Below are 18,332 nucleotides of genomic sequence, written 5' to 3'. Positions count from 1 at the left end.
TCATTTTAACACACTTGCATATCCAGTAAGTGGACATGCCAGGAAAGGAGCATGAAGCTACAAAGTTCAAAGTCATCATCACAAGGACGGTCGTGAAGCTAGGATCCAGAGATCTCCCAGGCAGGAGTGCCTCAGAGGGAACAGAATTCGGTCCAGCACTGAGCCCTGTGGCACCCAGCATGTTCAGAACTCCTGTCGTGGGCAGAGGAAGAGAACTAAGGCAGGAAGCCAGGAAGACAGGTTTCAGAAGGCCGCCTTTGGCATGCAGCATCCTCACAGAATACTCCCTGAGTACATGCAGACTGGGAGGGTTAGGGGGTGGTAACCTTACCAGACATTGCTGGGAGATGCAAGGAGAGGAACCAAAGAGGAGCCCATCGGATTTTGCAGCACAGAACCATCCATGGTGCTGAGCCTAGGAACACTGTGGGAGGAGGGCTGGGACCGAAGCCAGGTCACGCCCACTTAGATGGAAAGCAGATGACTGCTGACCTTCACGGCAGTCACAGCCCCACAGTGACAATCCTCCCACAGCTGCCCCCATGACCAAGGCATTTTCCTCACCGCCACCTCACTGAGGTCTTCACATCAGTGGTTCCTGAAAGGCCAGACCTGCCAGGCCAGCTGGGCCACAGCTGCCACGGGAGATGTGAGCAGGGCTTCCCGGCCGCCCTGGCCACTTGATCGACGTAACCACAGACACCCATCCTGTACTGTGACCTCAGACCCCAAGACTTCCACCTGCCTCCCCATCCATCTGGTTGCCACCCTGGGCTGCCCCACCTGCGGTTTTATCCTCCTCGAGTGCCCACCGCTGTACACTGCGGCACGCCCCCAACCTCTGCTCCCTCCCACTGTCCGAAAGCAAACAACAAATGCCACAGCTGAGACTCACCCGGAACAGTCAGAACAGAGGGGGATCTTTCTGGAAGTTCATTAACGCGGCTGCTGTTTTGAACCCAGTAAATGCTGACGGGCTCAGGGGGACCCACGGCCTGACAGGTGAGGTTGAAGGCTGTGTCTCTGGTGACGTTCATGCTCTCGGGCTGCCTCGTGAAGTGAGGAAGTCCTGCAGAGGAGTGGTAAGTGGAAGAAGGTTTAGACTCACAGGCCACGGCGCAGCCCCCAGGTGAATGGAAACCGCACCAGACTCGCAACAGTTCTCTCTGCAACAGTTCTCTCTGCCCAGTGCAGGAGACGTGGGTTTGATCCCTGGGTCGGGAAGACCCCCTGGAGAAGGACATGGCAGCCCACTCCAGTGCTCTTGCCTCGGAAATCCCATGGACAGAGGTGCCTGGAGGGCTACAGTCCGTGGGGTCGCAAGGAGTCAGACACGACTGAGCGACTAAACTTTTACTTTCTGTTCACCACTCAGGTCTGAAATGGTCAGCTTTCACCTCGATGAAGCTGAGTAAGAAAGCACACAGAAGCTAATTCCTACCAGTCTAGCTCTAGCTGGCTTTCTAGGACACTTTCCCAAAGGAGCAGCGGTGATTCAGAACTGGTTTTTCCAGAAGGGAGGCCTGGCAGTTGTGAAATGAGGTGTTGCTTAAAATCTTGGGAAAGGCTGGCAGGATTCCTTACCAATAAACACGGAGTGAAAACAAAGCCACGTGAGAGGTCTGCCCCTCCCCCCCCTTTTTTAATACTTGATTTATGGCTTCCCAGGTGGTGCAGCAGTAAAGAATCAGCCTGCCAATGCAGGAGGCGCAGGGGACGCGGGTGCGATCTCTGGGTGGGGAAGATCTCTTGGAGGAGGAAATGGCAACCCACTCCAGTATTCTTGCCTGGAGAATCCCATGAACAGAGGAGCCTGGTGAGCTACAGTCCACGGGGTTGCAAAGAGTTGGACACGACGGAGCAACTGAGCATGCATACTTGATTTATAATGCTGCAGTAGTTTCAGGTGTATGGTGAAGTGATTCAATTATACCTATGCAAAAACACATATTCTTTCAGATTCTTTTCCATTATAGGTTATTACAAGATATTGCATAGAGTTCCCTGTGCTATGCTTGTTTATTTTATACATGGTGCTGTGTATCCATTCATTGGAATCTTCTACTCCTTCCTCTTTGGTAACCACAAGTTTGTCTTCTTTTTCTGTGAGCCTGGTTCTACTTTATAAATAAGTTCATTTGTATCCTTTTTTTTTCATTTCCACGTACAAGCAATACCATATATTTGTCTTTCTCTCTCTGACTTCACTTAGTATGATAATCTCTAGGTCCATCTATGTTTCTGCAAATGGCATTATCTCACCTTTTATGGCTGAGTAATATTCCACTATGGGCTTCCTGGTGGCTCAGCAGTCAAGAATCTGTCTGCCAATGCCAGAGATGCAGGTCAGGAAGATCCCCTGGAGAAGGAAACGACACCCCACCCTAGTATTCTTGCCTGGGAAATCCCATGGACAGAGGAGCCTGGAGGGCTACAGTCCATGGGGTCCCAAAGAGTCAGAACCAGCCTACCGACTGAGCACACACAATATTCCGTTACACGGCACACCTTCTTTATCTATTCAGCTGTTGATGGACACGTAGGCTGCTTCATGTCTTGGCAATTGCAAACAGTGCTGCTCTGATACACTGGGGTGCGTGTATCCTTTCAAATTAAAGTTTGCATCTTTTCTGGATATTTGTCCAGGAGTAGGATTGGTGAATCACAGGGTAACTGTAATTTTAGTTTTTTGAGGAACCTCTGAGGAACCTCCATACAGTTTTCCATAGTGGTTACCAATTGATATTCCCACCAAAAGCATAGGAGGGTTCCTTTTTCTCCACACCCTCTCCAGCATTTATCAGTTGTAGACTGCTTGATCATGGTCATTCTGACTGGTGTGGTCTGCCCATTTTTGAGGACAACCTGTTGTGTGTGAGACTTTCATGTCGGTGACAATAAATTTGAAAATCTGTATGTACACCTGTGTAAAACTGAACACTTTTTCCCAGCCTAAACTCATGAAAACAGTATAGACAGAGTTACACAGTTACAACCTCAAGATCTCCCACTTTGATTCCAGAACTGGGGTCACAGTGAAAGGACGTTAAGAACAGCTCGGAGACAGCCAGTTGGTACTTATTTGGGGCATGTGCCAAAATTTGAACAGATCAAGTGAACTGACCTCCAGCATCTAAATCATGTTCTTTGGGGACTGGGAGCTCACAGATCCAGTCCCAGCAGGAATAACATGGGAGTGGTAAAATGGGATTCTTTTTTCTAAGCTTCAGTGTTTTACCAAGCTTCATTTGAACCTAACTCATTCCTACCCTGGGCATGTTTTTTTTTCCGGGATTTTACATGTAAAATGTCTTCTGAATAGTTTTCCCAGATTAGCAGCAAATGTAGGATCCCTCCCCTCCAGTGGATACTGACAGAATCCTGTGGCATGGCCGTCCAGTTTGGGACATGCATGTGTGCCTGCCAAGTCACTTCAGTCGTGTCTGACTCCGTGTGACCCCATGGGCTGTAGCTGGTCAGGCTGCTCTCTCCAGGCAGTTCTCCAGGCAAGAACACTGGAGCGGGTTGCTATGTCCTTTTCCAGGGGATCTTCCTGACCCGGGGACTGAACCCACGTCTCTTAGGCCTCCTGCACTGGCAGGTGGGTTCTTTACTACTAGCACCACCTGGGAAGCTGCCCAGGGAAGTCTGAGATGGGCCCAGAGCAAAGCTCCAAAAGAGACCCCCGTGAGGGACCTCCCTCTCTCGGGCCTCCTGCAGCATCAGTGTGTATCAAGCTCAGGTTTAGAAAAGAATGGACAGTACAGTAGCCTTTCAGTGGGAGACAAGTCTCCTTGAACTTTGCTGAAAAGTGAATCACCTTCTCTAAAGCCTGTGATGAGAAGGCTGAGGAGACAGCAGCAAAGTCATTCTCCTGATGACCCTGTAGATGGGGCTCCTTGGCGAGCAGTGATGCAGAGACCCTGGAGGACACTTCCCTGGGATAGTGGGGAGTGGCCTCTTGGGTTGATGATGAAGATGCTTCTTCCTCGAAGCCCCTCTTGGCAGGCCCTGCCATTGCCGAACCAGACAGGCAAGGCCCAAGATGCAGGACCTGCCTGGCCCACCCGTGTGTCAGCTCACGTCCCCACGAGAGTTCAGGTTCCTCGAGGGCGGAGGCTGCCTTCCTCCTTGCCTGATGCCCCAGTTCTCTCCTACCAAGCCCATGTCATGGCATGGCATGAGAACTGCACTGAATCACGTATCTGAGAAACCCTAAGGATTGAAAAAGGAATCCCAGGCAGAGTTGAAACTAGCTTATTCTCCCTGGTTTCACTGTCTGCATAAGCAAGATAGGAAGCAGGGGTCCCCAGCCTCCAGGATCTAATGCCTGATGATCTGACGTGTTGCTGAGGTAATAATAGAAACAATGGGTACAATAAATGTAAAGCACTTGAATCATCTTGAAACCATAACCACTCCCCTCCCCCAGCCCCGCCGTCCACCCCTCTGTCTGGGGAAAAATTATTTTCCATGAAACTAATCCCCAGTGCCAAAAAGGGTGGGGACCACTGCAGTCAGTTTCAGTTCAGTTCAGTTCAGTTCAGTCACTCAGTTGTGTCCGACTCTTTGCGGCCCCATGAATCGCAGCATGCCAGGTCTCCCTGTCCATCACCAACTCCCGGAGTTTACTCCATCTCATGCCCATCGAGTTGGTGATGCCATCCAGCCATCTCATCCTCTGTCGTCCCCTTCTCCTCCTGCCCCCAATCCCTCCCAGCATCAGGGTCTTTTCCAATGAGTCAACTCTTCGCATGAGGTGGCCAAAGTACTGGAGTGTCAGCTTCAGCATCAGTCCTTCCAATGAACACCCAGGACTGATCTCCTTTAGGATGGACTGGTTGGATCTCCTTGCAGTCCAAGGGACTCTCAAGAGTCTTCTCCAACACCACAGTTCAAAAGCACCAATTTTTCGGTGCTCAGCTTTCTTCATTGTCCAACTCTCATATCCATACATGACCACTGGGAAAATCATAGCCTTGACTAGACGGACCTTTGTTGGCAAAGTAGTATCTCTGCTTTTTAATATGCTATCTTGGTTGGTCCTGACTTTCTTTCCAAGGAGCAAGCATCTTTTAATTTCATGGCTGCAGTCACCATCCGCAGTGATTTTGGAGCCCAAAAAATAAAGCCTGACACTGTTTCCACTGTCTCCCCATCTATTTCCCATGAGGTGATGGGACCAGATGCCATGATCTTAGTTTTCTAAATGTTGAGCTTTAAGCCAACTTTTTCACTCTCCTCTTTCACTTTCAACAAGAGGCTTTTTAGTTCCTCTTCACTTCCTGCCATAAGGGTGGTATCATCTTCATATCTGAGGTTATTGATATTTCTCCCGGCAATCTTGATTCCAGCTTGTGCTTCTTCCAGCCCAGCGTTTCTCATGATGTACTCTGCATATAAGTTAAATAAGCAGGGTGACAATATACAGCCTTGACGTACTCCTTTTCCTATTTGGAACCAGTCTGTTGTTCCATGTCCAGTTCTAACTGTTGCTTCCTGACCTGCATACAGGTTTCTCAAGAGGCAGGTCAGGTGGTCTGGTATTCCCATCTCTTTCAGCATTTTCCACAGTTTATTGTGATCCACACAGTCAAAGGCTTTGGCGTAGTCACCACTGCAGTAAAGGACACTAAATAATAAATAACTGGCACTTGACCAGGTGAGTGGCATCTGGTGTCAGCACTGAGAACAGTTTAATAAATTGCATTCTGCTTCCTAAAACAGACTTCAGGTTTTATTTTTGTTGTTGTTTTGATTTTGGCTGTGCTGGGTCTTAGTTGCCCCAGAGTATGCGGGACCTTAGTCCCCTGACCAGGCATCAAACCCATGTCTCCTGAATTGAAAGGTGGATTCTTTACCACTGGACCACCAGGGAAGTCCCAAGACTTTAGTTTGTTAAATTGTAAATAACCTTAAGGCAGGGAGGTCCATAATCCCTTTTTGTCTCAGGCTTAGTGCCTAACAGAGCTAAATCTTTAAGAATTAAGTTCATTTCATAATAACCTATAATCTAAGAAAGAAGATGGCCTTTAAAATCTCAGTGCTTAAGGATCTGGAAGTTTTGCACACAGAGCATGCATACAAATGGGATAAATTAGGAATTTGAGAGTAACATAAACACACTACTATATATAAAATAGCTAAACATCAAAGACCTCCTGTGTAGCACAGGGAACTATACTCAATATTTTGTAACAGCTTATATGGGAAAAGAATCTGAAAAAGAATATATAATATACATACACACACAGTTTCCTTGGTGGCTCAGCAGTAAAGTTGAGCAGTTAAGCTGCCAATACAGAGACATGGATTCAATCCCAGGGTTGGGAAGATCTTTTGGAAAAGGAAATGGCAACCCATTCCAGTATTCTTGCCTGGAAAATCCCATGGACAGAGAAGCCTGGTGGGCTACAGTCCATGAGGTCACAAAAGAGTCAGATGCAACTTAGCGATTAAATATCAAACCATATATATATATATACATATATGCATTCTATATATATGTATATATATATGTATGTCTCTATCTATCTATATCTGAGTCACTTTGCTATACACCTGAAACTTACACAATACGGTATATCAACTTCTATTAAAAATTTTTTTAAAACCCAACAACAAACAAATGGGCATGCCAAGCTCTGGGGCATTATGCACAAACCAATTAACACAGGCTCTAAAACAAACCACCAAGCGGCAACTGGACACCTTGGACTCACCTTGAACCTCGATGTAGATGGGGTCAGACACGATCTCTTCACTGTTTATTTTCATCTTACAGACGTATGATCCATTGTCTGAACGCTGCACACTGGTTATGCTTGAGAGAGAAACACAAAGATATTTCATTGATGACCTTTTGAGTTTCTACTACAGGAATCAACATTCTTCAACTTCTTTGTCTTTCACTGTGATGATTAATTGTGTATGTCAACATGGCTAGGTCGTGGCACCTCGAGATTTGGTCAGTCATTACTCTAGATGCAGATATTTTTCTGTGAAGTTATTTTTCAGATGTGATTCATATTCAAGTCAGTAGACTCAGAGTAAGGCGAATCATCCTCTATTGCTTGAGTGGGTCTCATTTAGTCACTTAAATGTCTTATGAGCATAGACTGAGGTCCTCTGAGGAACAAGGAATTCTGCCTCCAAACCGCCTTTGGAATGCAAGGCTGCTACATCAACTCTCCGCTTGGTCTCCCACTGACACTCCACAGATTTCAGATTGGGCAGCATCTAAGTTACCTGATGCTGGAACAGACTGAGGGCAAAAGAAGAGGGCAGCAGAGGATGAGATGGTTGGATGGCATCACCAACTCAGTGGACATTAGTTTGAGCAAGCTCCAGGAGACAGTGAAGGACAGAGAAACCTGGAGTGCTGCAGTCCATGGGGTCGCAAAGAGTCGGACACAACTGAGTGACTGCACACCAATATTACATTTGAGGCTTCCCTAGTGGCTCAGTGGTAACGAATCCACCTGCCAATGAAGGAGACGTGGGTTTGATCCCTGGGTTGAGAAGACCCCCCGGAGGAGGAAATGTCGACCCACTCCAGTATTCTTGCCTGGGAAATCCCATGGACAGAGCAGCCCCGTGGGCTACAGTCCATGGGGTCACAGAGTCAGACACGACTTCAACAACAATGACAACAACAGTGACATTAAATCTTTAAAATGACATCAATCTTTAAAATAATTTTTTTTGCTCTCTCTCTTTTCACATGTGTGTATCAGTTCTGTTTCTCCTAACAGCCCTGCCTAACGCCTGTGGCTCACTTGTCTGGATTTCTGTGGTAGGCTCTACACCAGGGTTCTCCATATCAGAGTACAACTCCCCAAGGCATTTTGCAAATTTGTGGGACTGTCCTGGATGGCCACATAACTAGGGGCCAACATGGCTTTCAGGGGTCAGAGGCAACTTTTCCACAACCCAAATGACCTTCAGAGACTGGAACCGAACCCCATCGTATACACACAAGGTAATTTGCCTGGTGTTAACATCCATTTCATTGCCCAGGACCATGCAAATGGTAGGCTAGTATCTCCTTGTCCCGTTTTGAGCTTGGCGGTGACTCAGCCATCGTCTGGAGAAAGGATGACTGACAGCATCTCTGTCTGCAGGACTGTGTGCATGGCGCAAGCTGCTGTGGACTTTATTACCTCTCCTGGTGTGGTCATGCCCAGTATTTACACAGTCACGTTCACACTGTTTAATTACCAGGCACCTTCCTTTTGTTTTCCTCATATTACAGTGTAAACATGGTACATTATTAAATATCTGATATAAACAGGAGGCCTTGGCTCAAAGAGGTTCAGAGTCCTGGTTGTCAATTTCTCAACATGTTTACAAACAGGGAGATATAACACAGATGTGACAACTGCTCTTAGCTGGGGCAGCAGGGGATGAGAGAACACTCTGAAATACCCTCCGATGCTCTCTGAAAGAGGACACCTTTATTAGCCCCGCAGCACTGGTTTCCTCTCTGTGCATCAGACACAACCAAGAAGACTGTGATAGCAGAAAAAGGGAAAAAAGGAAAAACGTGGAGAGGTCCACTTGTCTTCCTAGCGGCTTGCTCCTCGATGCAACTTATTTGGGAAAGTGTTAGTCGCTCAGTCGTGTCTGACTCTTTACAATCCCATGGACTGTAGCCCACCAGGATCCTCTCTTTCCATGGAATTCTCCAGGCAAGAATACTGGAGTGGGTTGCCATTCCCTTCTCCAAGGGAATCTTCCAAACCCAGGGATCGAAACCGAATCTCCTGCAGGCAGATTCTTTACCATCTGAGCCACCAGGAAAGCCAAGGTTTAGGGAAGGGGCTTTATGTCAGAGTGCCTAGAGGTCACCAGAAGAACATGGAAAGAGACCTCACAGGACAAAGATCTCCAAATAAGGGGCTAGTGGACCCTCCCTGTGAATCTGTTGGGGTGTCACGGTTACCAGAAGGGGATGAAGATAAGAGGAAGAGGAGCTGGTGTGCTGCTCACTCACTGCGGGTAACAAGCAGGGGCTGCACAGTGCACACAGCTTCTGGCAGATTCTGTGTGCTGATCAGTCGAGCCTTCTTTGTAGTTCTGAGGGAAACCAAGGTCATGGCTACTGAAAAGAGCATCGTTTCCACTCATTTCACAAGTTCACCTTGAAAGACGCGTCATTCTTTTGCAGGAAAACCCAGGGAGGAGCTGAGCAGAGTGGACAACGAGATCCAAGGATCAGTGAGCCAGGAACCAGAGGGGAAGTGACAGCCAGAGAGGAGGGCAGGCCACAGCCGCCATGAGGCTGCACCCAGGCCAGGGTGCACAGCACACGGGGAACCCAAGAAATCAGCAGGCGCAGATAACCATGGAGCGGCACACGCAGGCTGCAGAAATCAGACTGCACAGAAAAGTCTAAGAGCATTTTCAACCAACCAGCAAGGAAAATTCAGACTGGGAGAGAACAGGAGAACACAAAACTCAATGAGTATTTGGTCACTTTCTGTTTGTTTTTTTTTTAAAGAAAGAAATACAAAAAAGAATCAATAAAGCCTTTCCTGAAAACAAACACTTGGTCTTTACTCATTTGTTTTAGGCAGGGTTTAGCAGCATCTGGTGAGAAGGACCATTTGTGTCTGCATTAATTACCAAGTCCAGATTCATCTCACCTATAGCACAGGAACGCTTTTCCCAAATAATTCTACTTTTTGTTTCATAGACATCACATAAAGGCTCCCAGAATGAAGGCAGGGTGTGGCTGGGACTCAAAATGGGGAAGTGGCCCCCCCATCTCCTCCTTCTCCCCAGGAGAAACAGCAGGAAAGGCTCCGCTTGCAGAATAGCAATCTAGACATTCCTACGACTGAGTAAGGAATTCCAGAAAGAACACAGAGAGTGGAGGGGGAGGATATGATTCAAGAAAATGCCCAGAACTGGAGACGTGAATCTTTCCAAACCTAACCATTAGGCAGGCAGCACAGCAAGAGAGAAAAGACCCGCCAAGGGGCTTCACTAAGCCCCTTAGACATGTCACACATCTAAGATAAAGTGGAGACTCCCAAAAGCTTCCAGAGAAAGGGAAAGCAGGTAATTTACGAGTGAATCAGAACAGCATCATGCTTCTCAAGAACAAATCTCAGAGCGAAAAGGAAATAGCTCAGTGACTTCAAGGTGACAGCAGGAAATTGTTTTCCTTTTAAATTCTGTATCTGGTCAAACTGTCTTTTGATCAGAGTAGGAAAAATATGGCATTTTCAGATATTCAAGAGCCCAGAAAGCAAGAAGGGGGCTGGGCTCCACGTAAAGTGAGGGAGTAAGCCAGGAAGAGGGGAAGTTGGGCTCTGGGAGACAGGAGCTAGAAATCAGGAGGGATGAGGCTCCCAGCAATAAGAGCAAAGATGACTCAGCCAGACCCCAGGCCTGGAGGGCAATGTGTCTGGGCTGGAGAGAAAGGAACGCTCCAGGTCTGGCACCTCCAAGGAAAAACTCCAGTCCTGAGAAATGTGTCATTTTGAGAGGAGATGCCTATTTTTCCTTTCAAACATGGAGCAGAATGAGCGACCAAAAATAACAAAATTAAGTGAACTAACAGGCAGGCAAGGAAACTATTAAATTCAGGAAGATCAAAAAGCTCGACAAGAAGGCCAATGTAATTACAGTTTGACGACATGATTCGGCTGAAAATAGCATTTCCACAGCCACAGAAATTGTGAACCCTGGGTACAGATTTAACCACAGCTGTGAGTAATACTCTATTAGATTAGCATACCATGCTGGGGCCTGGCACGGGCATGCACACACACCACACACACACACACACACACACACACACACGACTCTGAATATCTCTGGAAAGTTACCTAATCAGTGGGTCACCTCTGCTCCCCATCGGGAAAGCACTGGGGGCTGGAGTGGGATAGACAGACTACTTTACCATGTGCAGGCACTTTTTAAAAAGGTTTAAGAATTCCAACAGATTCTAGTCAAACATCTGAATGGGGGAAGACCAAAGAAACCATAGACTCAGACCCAATGTCTAGACAGGAACCATCTGGAGAGGTGAGGAAGGGGGAGTTGAAAGGGGGCTGGCAGCTGCAAAAGCTCATCCCCCAGCAGAATCCCCTCAGCTAACACAGCCCCAGATCATCCTACAAGGACACACATCTCTCTGGCCCCCAGAGTTGTTACAACTAGGCTGACCTGCTCACAAATGGCTTGTGGTCGTGGTGGTAGTTTAGTTGATACGCCATGTCTGACTTTTGTGATCCCATGGACTGTAGCCCGCCAGTCCATGGGATTTCCCAGGCAAGAATACTGGAGTGGGCTGCCATTTCCTCCTCCAGCGGATCTTCCCAGATGAGGATCGAGCCCAGGTCTCCTGAATTGGCAGGCAGATTCTTTACTAACTGAGTCACATCTATGGGGAGTGCATACACATCTCTCCACCTGTCTGTGCCTCTGTTCCTTCTCAGAAATGGAGGGTCTAACACCCACCTCTACACCATGTATGGCACCTACGGGAAATCTGGAACTCAATAAATATTTGGTCACTTAAAAAAAAAAGAAACGAAATACAAAAAGGGACCAATATTAGTTGACTCCTCTTGCATACCTAGACTGGTCAAATTAATAGAGAAAAAATATGGAACAGAGCCTGCCAAGGGTTGGAGGGGATGGGGAGTGAGGAGTTAGTGTTCGTGGGTACGGAGTTTCACTTTGAGATGATGTAAGAATTCTGGAGATGGATGGTGGTGATAGTTGCATAAAAATGTGAATGTGCTCAAGGTCACTACTTGGATATTCAAAAAGGGTTAAAATGGTGTTTTATTTTATGTGTGCATGTGTGCTCAGTAGCTAAGTCATGCCTGACTCTTTGTGACCCCATGGATTGCAGCCCGCCAGGTTCGTCTGTCTATGGGATTTCCCAGGCAAGAATAAACTGGAGTGGGTTGCCATTTCCTTCTCTAGGGGATCGTCCCAATCCAAGGATCGAATCCACATTAGCAGGTGGATTTTTTTAACCACTGAACCACCCAGGAAGCCTATGTTATGTGTATGTTACAACAATAAAAAACAAACAAACATTAAAAATGAAAGAAAAAAAAGCTAAAAAAAGAATACAAAGATCCACCGATAAGCATCCTATTTAACTAGCCATCATTCAGATGGTGTTGACAGGATTCCATGGATAAACTGAGTTCAGGAATCTGGTACAAAATCTGACCTGAAAAGAAGTCTGAATTGAATATAAAGCAAATCTGAAAGTCTCAGCAATCTGTGGCTAAAAATAGCTTTTCCAACTGATGGCTTGGCTGATCTCCCATGTATGATTCCATCTTTGGGGTCACCAAAAGCAGCAGAATAAAGAGCAACCAGTGATGGCATCAGGCAGATCCAGCTGGGGCAGGGTGGGGCAAGGATCTTGGCTCTCAGAGCCTGCAGGGGCCCACCAACACAAGACTCTCAGGCACAAGGAGCACGCAGGAACCCAAGCTACCCACTTAACATGTTTACCAGGAAAATGTACTAAGAAAGTAAAATCTGTCCAGCTTGAGTCACTGGGAAGGATACCAGAATTTAAAGAGCATTGGGAACCTTAGACTACACAGAAAACAAATATCAAACACTCTCCCTTTGCCATAAATCGCCCAATAACTAAGTCTGCAGGGCCTATCAATATACAAGAGCATCAGTTTTTGTTTTTGCTTGAGGGTGGGTCTCCTCAAGTCTTCTGATCTGAAGGCTGGTGCCTTCCTGGAAAATTTTACCTGATGAGTGTTTCAACCTAAGCCAGAGAGCTATTTTCCACCTTATACCAGACTATAGAGGTAACTGTTGCTGTCTAGTCTCCAAGTCATGTCTGATTCTTTGCAACCCCAAGGACTGTAGCCCACCAGGCTCCTTTGTCCATGGGGATTTCCCAGGCAAGAATATTGGAGTGGGTTGCCATTCCCTTCTCCAGGAAAAATTTCTGATTCAGGGATCTAACCTGTATCTCCTGCATTGGCAGGCAGATTCTTTACCACTGCACCACCTTGGAAGCCCTTAGGAATAACTGTCCCAGGAATTACACTCTTCTTCAGAAACTTCATTGGGAAGTCTTGGCTACACAGGGTCCCCAGGCTAGACGAACAGATACCCTACGGTTTGAGCTGATATCAGGTGTAGATGGGTAGGATACGGAGTGGAGTGTCAAGGCAGATGTCCAGCCTGGTGACAAGTCCCACAACGGAGGTCTAGCAACTGCTTTCCAGTGATGCACCATCCAGGATTAGGCATGGGGTGGGGGGCATGGGGCCAGGAGTAAGGAGGGGTGTTGGTGGAGATTTTCTGTAGTAACCACCAAGCTATTGATTAGGGATACTCCAACCAGACACTGAGTGTTCCCTACACCTACTAATGCAAGATGACTCTTGACTCTATCAATACTAATAGACATCTGATCCCTGCTTATAAGTAGTCATCTATCATTTGCACATTTGCTTAAATAAATGTGGTTCATGCAGGTACTGTTAGTGGCATCTCCAACAAAATTGCAAGCTAATGAATTCCTGGTAAAATGGCATCCACCAAAAGCTTAGAACTAGTTTTTAACTCTTCACTTCGCTGGGAGCCAGAGTGAATTTCCTTGGGGCCCATGAGATGTGAGAAAAGAGGATATGAGGAGAGGTGTACAAATCAGGCTCCCTAGTTAAGCTTACTCCCAGCTTACTACCTAGTTACCCTGGGCAAGTCATCCTAATTTATAAGGACCTCAGGGTCCTCATCTAAAAGACATCAAATTAGGCTCTCCAACATCCTTCTATCTTGCAAAGAAATTATACAAATATTTATCATCTTGGATCAAGTTACTTCAATTTACTTCACTGAATTACCCACAGCTACTTGAACACTAATAAAGTGAATATCTCAGTAGTGGATTTGATGCTGCTCCAAATATTACTCGGTCCAGCTGAGTGTCCATCCTTTGTAAGAATTCTGATCACTAAATTTGCTCAGTTGGGAGGTCACATAAGATTTGCTTCCCTTCCAAATGGCTTTATGAGAGTTCAACCAAATATGTACAAAAGTATACATTTTTCTCTAAAGTTCTCAAAATTTCACCTAGTCACCTTCCGATCTCTAAAGACCTAAGTTCAAAATAAGACACTGCCTACTCTAGGTGTAAAAATTCTCCAGGTCTTTTGAATATGTCACGGTCCTTCAGAGCACACCCAGAGCTTTCAGTCTGGTGGCCCAATTCCATCTCTTTGGCAAGAAGACCAGGAAAGACACAGAGGCTCACTTACGGTCCATGCCAGTGGCAGGACCCCAACTTGGAACTCCCAGCCAGAGCAGGGCTGCGCTTTCCTTGTAAATGACACTCGGTAGGACCAAGACTTTGTTTTTATAAGCCTTTACACCTTATTCCTTATGAAATGGTGATTTTAGTTCTCCCATCAGAAGCTGTGTCTGTATAATGGAAAAACATCTGTGTTCTGTAGATGATGGAGAAAAAAATACAGTCAAGTCTCCTGCGTGGTCTCAGCTGCTAGCTGAGAGTGGCAGCCCGGGAGACGGAGCCAGAGTTTACGTCGACCAATGAGAGACGTGCAAGTTGTTTTCTACGCCTTGATGATGACCAAGATAACTTGGAAAATGCAGAAAAAAAAGGAGGGGGGAATCTTATGGGCGTGTTGACACAGTGAACTCCAACTGGAGTCATCAGGTCGATGGTAACTCAGAGGTGGTTTCCCTGAGAAGGAAACATATAGTGACTCACCCAAAGATGTGACACAGCCTGGAAGTGGCCCAAACATCAGGTCAGAGAAAGTAAAAACACAGATCACAGAGGCTCCGCTCGGCGTGGCGCAGTCCCAGAGAAAAGGCTCTTGCGTCATGGCTGCTGGGCCCCGACCTCACCTTGAGCTTTCAGTGAGTACAGTCCACATGTGCCTGCTAAGTTGCTTCAGTCGTGTCTGATTCTTTGCGACCCCACGGACTATAGCCCACTAGACTTCTCCGACCGTGGGACTCTCCAGGCAAAAATATCTGGAGAGGGTTGCCATGCCCTCCTCCAGGGTATCTTCCCAGCCCAGGGATCACACCTGCATCTCTTACATCTCCTGCACTGGCGGGTGAGTCCTTCATCACCAGTGCCGCCAGGTAAGCCTGATCACCGTCCACCTAATTCTAAAACTGCATGTGCTAGGAGGACCTGATGTAAACACAAACACCCTCCTGGCTAAGAGGAAACAGGAGAGGATGGAGAGGGAGGGAGTTCCCTGGAGGCCCAGTGCTTTAACTCCATGCTTCCACTGCAGAACTGCAGGCAACATGGGATCGACCCCTGGTTGGGGAACTAACATCCCACATGTCACATGACATAGCCAAAAAAGAGAGAGAGAATGAAAAGGGACAGTGAGAAGAGGAGCAACTGTCTCACTGTCTCCAGGATCTGGCATATAAGGATTCAGTCCTTGGGATGAAGGGTTATTGGGTTACGGCCTGGCCTGGCCGGGCCAATACCAAGTGGAACGTTGAGATGGAGAGCCAAGTGGCTGAAGGTCTGTTTCAGCTTCCCAGACTCAGACTCTCAGCCTCCTTCCCACCCCCCGCACGAGGTCGACATCAGCACCAGTATCTGTAGCCACAAGGGCTGCTGGGAGAGGAGGGGGGAAGAAGAGACGGGGCAAACGAAAGGGATGCACTCTTTGACAAGCGCCACGCCCACCCAACGATTCTGATGTCTCCTCATGCCAGGCAAGGACACAGCTCTCACCCACTGGGAGAGCTCTGGGGTCCAGCAGGACTTGGTGGGACTTGCAGGCCAGCTGGGAAGAACGCCCGATCACCAAGAATTCCACTGGGGCCAAAATCCAATGAAAAGAGATCAACAATACAACCGGCTATTAATCTACACTCTGAATGGACTGGTGGGGCTGCGAACACAGAAAACAAAAGGCTGTTTTGATTACTGAGAAGCCTTTTGCTTTTGAATCAGCAAAAGCATAACATTTTCAAAGAAAGGGAGAGAGAACACTTACCTGAAAGAAGCGATGACTGCTGTAACTTCATTATCCGGATAAAACTGAGTAATTGCATGATGGGCCCCCAGCAATTCCTTCCCATCTTTCCACCAAGAAATAGTTGCACTGTCCTGGTAGATGTTAGGTATGTTGATGGAGCAATTAAACTTGACATCTTTGTGTTCAGAAAGTATTATATGGCCAACCGTGTGATTAAATGCAAGAGGTGGTAGGAGCTTGGACCTGGCAGAGGTCACCCTGGGAAAGGCTACATTTCCAGGGTCTGGGGTTCCAGGCTGGATGGGTGGAGATACAGCGGTGGGCTGGTAGCCACCAGTGTGAGGAAAGAAAAATGGCGTGTGGTCAGCCTGTAAGCTTCCTGGGAGAGAGCCAGAGAACAGCGGGTTGGGGCTGGTTCCTTCCTTCATCTCAGCAATAGCTGCAAAACAGAATATCAGATTTTTAGCCTTTGTTTTTGTTTTAGGTATAATCCTTTCATTTTATTCAACACATAAAAAACACAGATGTAACAAACTTGGATCAAACTGAACATAAAAAAACTTCTTTTTTTCTTGAAAATATACAGTGGATATTCTCCCCTGTCAAGATGTTTCCTATCATATACCTAATCCAATTGCTAATTCCACCATGTTAACTTTATTTATTTATTTTTAATTGGAGGATAATTGCTTTACAATACGGTGTTGGTTTCTATCGTACATCAACATGAATCAGCCATGAGCATACACACATCCTCTCTCTTGAGCCTCCCTCCCACCCCCACTCCATCCACCCCTTCAGGTTGTCTCAGAGCACCGAGTTTGACCTCCCTGCTGCATACAGCAAATTCCTACCAGCTATCTATTTTACATACGGTAACGGATGTGTTTCCATGCTACTCTCTCTATTCATCCCACACTCTTTTTTATTTAACTTTTTCACTTTTTGGCTGAGCCACACAGCATGTGGGATCTTTGTTCCCCAGTTAGGGATTGAACCTGCACCCTCTGCATTGGAAGGGGAGGGTCTTAACCACTGGACCGCCAGGGAAGTCCTGGATTTTTAGCCTTTTAAATAATGGAGTTTCCCAAGTAGGTTCCCAACTTCCTAGGCCAGCATGAGAGAGAACTGGGCATCCTCAATATCCTCAGAAATCATGATCAGAATTTATTTAATGCACATGAATAGCGTGAATATTTTCTTTCACAGTTTTATTCATTTGTAGACTTCCTTCTATAGAAAACTTAAGAAATATAATCTTCACCGTCAAAATTTTTTAAATTTGAGATATAATTGACATATATATATATATAATATATTAGTTCCAGGTGTACGGCAGAATGATTCCATATTTGTATAGTTTGTAAAATGACTGCCAGGATAAGTTTAGTTAATATCCATTTTCACAAATGGAAATTTTTTTTCTTGTGATGAGAACTTTTAAGATCTACCATTAATAACTTTCAAATAGCCATGTGTGGAATTTTAGTTCCCTGATCAGGGATTGAACTTGGGACCTCGGCAATGACAGCACAGAGTCCTAACCGCTGGAACGCCAGGGAATTTGCTACGATACAGTATTACTAACTACAGTCAGCATGCTCGACATTACAGCCCCAGGACTTAATTATTTTATAACTGGAAGTTTGTACCTTTGACCACCTTCACCCATTTTTTGGAATGGCGACTCATTCCAAATCCCTCATACCTAACCCACCAGCATGGCGGGCAGGCGATGGTGCCTGAGAGCACCTCTCTTCTGTCCCATCAGCCACGAGACTTTATGCAGCAAGTTCGGCCAACAGTCTGGGAAAGGCTGCTGCTGGTCACAGAGGGGCAAGTTTATAATTCTGTGCCTCAGCACGACCCATTTCTAGGGATGGGGGAAAGGTCAACGTGTGCTGGTGTCTCCAGCTATACAGTGACGTGGAGCTTCCAGCAAAATACCTGCCTGCTGGAAGAGACCTGGAAATATGCTGATTTCATCTGACCCACAGGAATTTCTAAAATAGAGGTTCACACCTGTTATATTTTTAGTGTTAATGGCAGTTCTGGAAAATACATTCTGTACTATTAATAGTTGTTATCTATTCAAACACATCAGGACTTCCCTGATGGTCCAGTGGTTAAGACTCAGCTCTTTCAATGCAGGGGACATGGGTTCAATCCCTGGTTGGGAAACTAAGATCCTACATGCTGTGTGGCATGGCCAGAAATAAAAGGCACATTCTGTGAGGGGAAAGAGCATTTTAAAAAAATTTTAGAAACAAAAAAGCACATTGACCAGAGGTGGCGAGACAGGCAGGGAGGAGAGTCACAGGCTGGCAGGTTGTGGGCGAGTGATGG

General features: G+C 46.5%; 1 protein-coding gene across 2 annotated transcripts in view; it reads right to left on the bottom strand.

Annotated features, from left to right (window-relative positions):
* The window catches only part of MERTK (MER proto-oncogene, tyrosine kinase), a 124,150-nt gene that overhangs the window by 75,325 nt on the left and 30,493 nt on the right, over positions 1-18,332 (bottom strand). For both annotated transcript variants that reach the window (XM_065929843.1, XM_065929844.1), the window contains exons 2-4: positions 16,005-16,425; positions 6,723-6,823; positions 896-1,069 (exon numbers count right to left, since the gene is read on the bottom strand). In XM_065929843.1, the coding sequence (XP_065785915.1) occupies positions 896-1,069; positions 6,723-6,823; positions 16,005-16,425 (696 nt within the window). The remainder of the gene's footprint in view (positions 1-895; positions 1,070-6,722; positions 6,824-16,004; positions 16,426-18,332) is intronic.

Source organism: Muntiacus reevesi, chromosome 3, assembly GCF_963930625.1.
Source record: "Muntiacus reevesi chromosome 3, mMunRee1.1, whole genome shotgun sequence".
NCBI classification, from domain to species: Eukaryota; Metazoa; Chordata; class Mammalia; order Artiodactyla; family Cervidae; genus Muntiacus; species Muntiacus reevesi.
This window is presented reverse-complemented; position numbering and strand designations above follow the sequence as displayed.